The 7,667-nt window shown below is 53.0% G+C and overlaps 1 protein-coding gene across 1 annotated transcript; it reads right to left on the reverse strand.

Annotated features, from left to right (window-relative positions):
• Window positions 1-5,650: 5,650 nt before the first annotated feature.
• LOC135441891 (olfactory receptor 14J1-like) lies at window positions 5,651-6,217 on the reverse strand (the record flags this gene model as incomplete). Its single annotated transcript, XM_064701448.1, has 1 exon — window positions 5,651-6,217. A coding segment is annotated over exon 1 (567 nt), but the record flags the coding sequence as incomplete, so codon positions are not given.
• Between the last annotated feature and the right edge of the window lie 1,450 nt (window positions 6,218-7,667).

A 7,667-nucleotide genomic window follows, 5' to 3' on the forward strand; every position in this document is an offset into this window, starting at 1 on the left:
AAGTGTCCGCCAGGACACTTCCCGGACCCCCAAACAAAGCGGTGGAGCCACTACCTGGACTACGGCTCCCATCATGCTCCGCGGCGCATGTCCAGTGCTTTTCCAGCTTGGGCTTCATCTCCCGTCATGCCCTGCGCCTCCACTGAGAGCCACTGCAGCTGCGCCTAAAACTCCCATGATGCTCCGCGGCTCCCTTAAACTTCATTAGACCTGCGCCTACAACTCCCATCAATCTCCACGCCGCTGAAAGCCCCATCAGAGCCCCCCAAGGGCCCGCCCGGACCCCGAAGGGCCCCAAATTCCCCTCCCTGACCTCCAAGTGGCCCCCTGGACCCCCAGTGCTGCCCCGGACCCCAAACTGTCCCTCAGAATCCCTGAGTGCCCCTCCAAGTACCCATTCGGCTCACCCAAGTGTCCTCCAGACCATCAAGTTCTCTCTGAATTCCCTCTCCAGACCCAAAACTGCCCCAAATGTGCCCCAGAAATGTCTCCACGGACCCCAATGTGGCCCCTTTTATCCTGTCTTTGAAAATGATAAAAAAGATAACAAAAGGATTGAAAATAGGACTGATTGGCATAAAGAAGGAAAAATCAATAGCCACGCTTCTGAATGAATTAATGTTGGGAATTGTGTTACTTAGAACCAATGACCAATAAATTTTTTGCTTGCAAAAAAGCTGTGGATTTTTAGCTATAAATATTAAAATTTTGTATTACAAATATAGCATAATAGTATTATAAATAAGAAAAATATTTATAATTTTCCTAATTCCAAAACTTATATTTTTAAAGGGAAATGCATAATTACTACTATGTTTTGGGATGTCAGTCTGTTAGAGACGGTCCAAGATCCCTTATCTGCCTCACAGCCGCCATCAAGGACGGAGATTGAAGCGCTCCCCTAGGACTGAGACTGAGACCCTTCAAATTCTAACCCAGGGGTGCTGGCCTGACTGGAGGGGGATGTCTGCCATGGGAAGCGGGATGTTTCCCATAGGAACCAGTCCTGAAACAATGGGCCCCGCTCACTGCTGGCACCGGTTTGTGCTGTTCAGACCTGGACTGTCTGTGCCTGTTCCCAATGGATTTATTCTCCACTGTGCCCTCCATGTGCCGTCCTGCTCCCTCCCGGCGGTAGATTATAAAAGAGCCCTGAGTTAACCAAAGACTTTGAGATTCTCCCCGACGTGACCAGATGGATCTGTTGGCCAGACCACGAGGATTTCATCTCCCTGTTGGTAGCAATTTCCCCAACCCAACCCTCCTTTCTCTCTCTCTCTGTCCTTTATCGCCTTTCTAATCCTTCTGTTACATTTGCTATGGGCATGCAATAAAAGGTGCATTTGTTTTGATTGAAAGTCCCCTGCTGTGTGTCTTTAGGTATTGGAAAATAATGATAAATAAAGTACACATAGTTCATAGGATAAATCGTAGACACCAGCCCCGGGATGGAGAGTGTGCCTCTGTCTGACCTGCTGAAAAGATCTCAGCAGGCCAGAGAAAAAATGTTATAGATAAGAAACAATAAACAACCTTGGAAACCAGAGCCAAAGAATTCAGACTCCTTCTTGGAAACATCAGGCTGGGAAAAAAGGATTCTTGGGGTCATCCCAGACTGCAGGGAACCCAAGATTGGTCTTCTGGGCTATCTGGGTCAACATCAGAGTAAATCTGGAAGTTTTGCTTTAGCCTATTAAGCCATGGTGCTGGGGTCTTGTCTTTTTCCTGGGTGCCATCCAACGCTAACCTGGTATTACTCCCTCTAGGGACTGATTCTTTTATCCCTCTGGTCATCAGGGACGTGTAATCTGTCATGTTCCTTCTCCCCTCTTCTTGATTAGGGTCCCAGTCAGGCTCCACTGAAGGCATTTTTTGGTCACCTGGGGGCCCAGGTTGGTTTTCTCACTCCCAAATTTTCATTCCTTCAGTTCGTATTAATCGAGTCTCTTCCGGGGAAAATAGGATGTTAAAGATGGAGTTCAATTCTTCCCATGTATAAATATTAGGGCTAAAGATGGATCAATTTGATTTGCAATTCCTACTGGGTCTTCCACTAAATTTCGCAATTCTTTCTTAAAGTTTCCAACTTTGGACGCAGTCAAGGGAGCGTTTACAAATCCAATCTCACTGGCCACCCCGCCCATGAGAACTTCTCTGAGGGGGAACAATTTTTCACTTTTGCCACTTTGGACCAGGTGTTACAACATCAGCTGTGGAGGCTGACTGGGCAACTGCACTCTTGGGCATGAGATTCTGAGCTGTTGTTTGGCTGCTCATTTGTGCTGGGGGAGGCAGAGCAGGAACTTGCTGGTGAATAAGGGGTGCATGAGATGGCAGAGGTAAGGGGACGGTAGTGAAGGGTAAAGAGAGTAAGGAGAGGGTGGAGGGGAAGGTGGTGGAGGTGTAACTGGGTTAGGAGGTGGTAAAGGAATGACAGCTGGGAGAGGAGGAGGAATTGGGTCCACAGAAAGAGGAATTGGAGGAAGGATTTGAGGTACTGCAAGGGTAGGAGGAGGTAGGTGGTCAAGGGGGTTCCAGTTTTTGTTAGCCTTCCCAGCCTCTTCTTCTTTTACTTTCCTAGCTTGCTTTCCCTCTTTTCATTTATAGACTCTTGTATTTTCCTCCTCTGAGGTGTACTTTAGCCAACAGGTGACGTTCTGTATGTGATGGGCCTTTTGCAGGAACTTGGGGCCAAAAAAGAAGGTGCATCACCTTTGGACAGAGAGGCAGGTAACTCAGGAAATGTTTAAGGATGTTGTTAGGTTATGCAGAAAGAAAATTAGAGGTGAAAGCTTAAGGCTTAACCAGGCCACTTCTGTGAAGGATAATAAAAATGTTTCTATAACTACATCAACGGCAAAAGGAGGTACAAGAACAATCTCCATTCATTTTTGGGGGAGATGTGGTTACCAAATATGAGGGAAAGGCTGATGTACCTAACCACTTCTTTGCCTCAGTTTTCAAGAATAAGACAGGTTGTCCTTGGGACAAGTGTTCTCCTGAGCTGCTGGATGGGCACAGGGAGCAGAACAGCCCCCTGTATGTCAGGAGGAAGCAGCTGGGGACCTGCTGAGCCTCTCAGATTCTCACAGGTGGGATTGGATGGGATCCATGCTAGGGGGATGAGGGAGCTGTGGATGAGCTCCCCAAGCTGCTCTCCATCATTCACCATCAGTCCTGGCTCAGCAGGGAGGTCCCAGAGGACTGGAGGTGCCAGTGTGAGCCCATCCCCAAGAAGGGCTGGAAGGAGGAGCTGGGGAACTCCAGGCCTGTCAGCCTGACCTGGGTGCCCGGCAAGGTTATGGAACAGATCACCCTGAGTGCCATCACAGGGCACCCATGGGATGGCCCAGGGGTCAGAGCCAGCCAGTGTGGATTTCAATATCTGCACTGATGATCTGCATGAGGGGACTGAGTCCAGCATCAGCAAATTTGCAGATAGCACTAAGCTGGGTGTGAATGTTGATCTGCTGGAGGGTAGGACGGCTCTGTACAGGGCCCTGGACAGGCTGGATCCAGGGCCCAAATCCAACAAGCTGAGGTTTAACAAGTCCAAGTGCCAGGTCCTGCACTTTGGCCACAACAACCCCTGCAGCACTACAGGCTGGGGACAGAGTGGCTGGAGAGCAGCCAGGCAGAAAGGGACCTGCAGGGACTGATGGACAGCAGGCTGGACATGAGCCAGCAGTGTGCCCAGGTGGGCAAGAAGGCCAATGGCTCCTGGCCTGGATCAGGAATGGTGTGGCCAGGAGGAGCAGGGCAGGGATTCTTCCCCTGCACTCGGCACTGGTGCGGCCACACCTCGAGTGCTGCGTCCAGTTCTGGGCCCCAGTTTAGGAAGGCCATGGAGGGGCTCGAGCGTGTCCAGAGAAGGACAACAAGGCTGTGGAGGGGTCTGGAACACAAGAGCTTTGAGGAGCAGCTGAGGGAGCTGGGGTTGTTTATCCTGGAGAAGAGGAATCTCAGGGAGACAAGGCAGTGTCAGGGCACAGGTTGGACTTGATGATCTCCAAGGTCTTTTCCAACCTTGCTGATTCTGGGATTCTCTGGAACCACCCTTGGAGCAGTTGCAGGAGGAGCCCTGGGCCTCTTCTTCAGAAGCTCCAGCAGCCCAGGTCCCTCAGCTTCTCCTGCCAGCCCCAAAGCCCATCCTGTCAGTCCTGCAGAGCCTCTGCAGCTCCTCCTCACTGCCCAGAACAGGGAGCCCCAGAGCCAGACACAGCAGCCCAGATGTGCCCCCCTGGCCTGGGGTGCCTCTGGCAAGGGAGCAGCAGGAGGCACTGCAGGAGCCTGCAGACAATTCCTGCAGCACTTGTAGGATGGTCCTGCTCCCCAAGGGACGTTCCCATGGTGCCAAACCAGGAACTGCAATGCGGAGTGGGGCCAGAGAGGAAAGGGCAAGCAGGGATCGGCTTTGCAGGGGAGGGGACAGCAATGGGCAAGAGGAAGGAATCTGTATCAGGAAAGAAGAAAGAAAGCAAAGGTGAAGCCAAGGAAATGCTCAGGGCAGTTTGGGAGTGGCTGCCAGGCAGCCCTGGCTCTGAGCAACAGCGTCTGCATTGGGACAGGAAACTCCCAGCTGATGGGAACAAACTTTCTGGCTGACTGCAGAGGCCAGGACAAAGCTGAGTGGTTTCCCTGGTGTCCCCCAGCCCTTGCTGGCCACAGGGGCTTCTGGTATTTGTGCTCCCTCAGGTTCATGTCCCCACACCAACAGCATGGGGGTGCTCCCCCTGCTGTGTGCAATGCAAACAGGGGCTGCTGAGCCAGTGCTGCCATGTCTGTGCCTGCAAGGATGGGGCACCTGTGTGAGCTGGGGGAGAGGCCAGGGCTGCAGAGGGGGGATGTTGTTGGCAGCTCCATCAGGACACTCTGGGACGCTGCCCTGGGCTGTCCAGCGCACTGGGGATGGATCAGCCCCTGCTCTGCTGCTCCTTCCCGTCTGCCCCAGGGCCCTTGCAGAGCCCCAGCCATGCTGTTTGCCCCCAGCCTGCCCACGGCCAGCCTGGGGCTGCTCACGGGGCTTTTCTGTACTGAGTGTTGGCCTGGGTGTGTTATTGAGCCTGGGCAAGGAGCCTGGAGCCCCAGGCCCTGGGCTGAGGCGTCAGCGCTGCCCCAGCAGTGCCCATGGCCTGTCCCTGCTGCAGCCCCGGCACTGCCACCCCCAGGGCTGTGCCCGGCCCCGAGAGCACTCAGGCCCTGCAGCAACACCAGGGCCACCAGGGCAGTGGGGCAGGGCCATGGCAGCAGCACTGGCAACACCAAGTGCTGCTGCTGCTGCTGGGCACAGCTGCTGGGCCAGCACTGATCTGCCCCCAGCTCGGCACACAGACATTGCTGCTGCAGCTCCAGGGACAGCAACAAAAGGGCATCTCTGCAGGAATCTTTGCTGTGAGAGACCCTATATTTCTTTTAAAGGCAGCAAGAGAGCAGCCCCCATTGACGGAGTCTGTGGGAACAGGGAAGGTGGAAAGAAAAACAAAGAGAAATGGTATAAAGCGTGATATTCCTTTGTGGACAATGTGAAAAAACTAATACAAAGGGAAAAAAGAAAAAACCACAACCAAAGAAACCAGAATTGTGAAAGATGTTTTTTAATATAAGTGAGTTACAGAAATTTTCCAGCAGTTTAATGTTCCTGAAACCATACCGTCATCAGTCTCCACACTGCAGCCTTGAGCTCCTGGTTCCTCAGGCTGTAGATGAGGGGGTTCAGGGCTGGAGGCACCACCGAGTACAGAACTGACAGGGCCAGATCCAGGGATGGGGAGGACATGGAGGGCGGTTTCAGGTGAGCAAATGTGGCAGTGCTGAGGAACAGGGAGAGCACAGCCAGGTGAGGGAGGCAGGTGGAAAAGGCTTTGTGCCGTCCCTGCTCAGAGGGGATCCTCAGCACAGCCCTGAAGATCTGCACATAGGAGAAAACCATGAACACAAAACAACACAATGCTAAAGAGATGGAAAACACCATGGACCCAATGTTCCTTAGGTAGGAGTGTGAGCAGGAGAGTTTGAGGAGCTGGGGGATTTCACAGAAGAACTGGCCCAGGGCGTTGCCATGGCACAGGGGCAGGGAAAATGTATTTGCTGTGTTCAGCAGAGCGTTGAGAAAGCCACTGGCCCAGGCCGCTGCTGCCATGTGGGCACAAGCTCTGCTGCCCAGAAGGGTCCCGTAGTGCAGGGGTTTGCAGATGGACACGTAGCGGTCGTAGCACATGATGGTCAGGAGATAAAACTCTGCTGACATGAAGAATATAAAGAAGAAGAGCTGAGCAGCACATCCTTTGTAGGAGATGTTCCTGGTGTCCCAGAGGGAATTGTGCATGGCTTTGGGGACAGTGGTGCAGATGGAGCCCAGGTCACTGAGGGCCAGGTTGAGCAGGAAGAAGAACATGGGCGTGTGCAGGTGGTGGCTGCAGGCTACGGCGCTGATGATGAGGCCGTTGCCCAGGAGGGCAGCCAGGGAGATGCCCAGCAAGAGGCAGAAGTGCAGGAGCTGCAGCTGCCGCGTGTCTGCCAATGCCAGCAGGAGGAAGTGCCTGATGGAGCTGCTGTTGGACATTTGCTGCGGCTGCACATGGGGACCTGTTTATGGAGAAAAAAACAGTGAAGACTTAGAGGAGATGTCTGTAACTGAAATCAAAGCTATTTTCCCCATACCTTCCTCTGTGTTGCACACAGACACGCTTTTGTGTTTAAGAGTTCTTAGGTTTACTTTTTAGTCTCCCTCCATGTCTCTGTTGGTATTCTTGGATATCAGAAACCTTCAACATTTCTGATGCCCTCTGGTATAACAAAGTGAGATCTCTGTGGCAAGATGTTGAGTGGAGACTTGGGAGAGATGGTCTGTCACTTCATTCTGTTTGGATTTTCTGTGGGCTTTCACTTTTCCCAAATGGAGGATGTGCACACTCCCAAATTTTCCTTAAAGCTCACCAGGTTTAGCTGAGAGCAGATGGATCCACCACAGCCCTGCTCCACCTTTCTGTTGCCAAGGACTCAGGTTGCTCATTTCACAAACCCAGCAGCGTTTTCAGTGTCACAACACCTCTGCCTTTCCCCATCAATCTTATGACTCTCAGATGCTCTAGAACAGGTTTGCACCCTGGATTGGACCTCCCAGCTTGGACTGAAATCTCAGGGACATTTCCAAGTGTCCTTATGATGGCATTGGATTAAGGGAGATGCAGCTCCTTCCCTGGCTGCACTGACAGCATTGCCCAGAGCCGGGCACTGGGGACAGCGTCACCCTGAGCCAGCTGTGCCCCCTGCCAGAGCCCCCAGTGCTGGGCAGCTGCTCCCAGCCCTGTGCTCTGCAGAGGGAACTGGGCCCGGGGCTGCAGAGCTGACCCACGGCTCTGCTGCAGCTCTGCCTGCACAGGAGGGGCTGCACACCTTGGAGCCCCGGCCCTGAGGGCAGAGGCTGGGCTGGGGCACAGGAGAGAGGGGGCTTGTTCAGAGGGAGGGGCTGGACTGGAGGGGATCCTGTGGACATCTCTAAACTCTCCCTGCCAAGGCATTGCTGGGTTTTATTTTCTCTCATTGCCTGATCTTCTCTCTGCCTCCTGGAGATTTCCCTTCTACAGGTGTTTCCCTGTGCCTGATCTCTCCCTGCCAGCACTCACAGACCCCAAATCTCTGTGCACTCTCCTTGGCCTGACAGAACC

Source organism: Zonotrichia leucophrys, unplaced genomic scaffold (genome assembly GCF_028769735.1).
Source record: "Zonotrichia leucophrys gambelii isolate GWCS_2022_RI unplaced genomic scaffold, RI_Zleu_2.0 Scaffold_638_29103, whole genome shotgun sequence".
NCBI classification, from domain to species: domain Eukaryota; kingdom Metazoa; phylum Chordata; class Aves; order Passeriformes; family Passerellidae; genus Zonotrichia; species Zonotrichia leucophrys.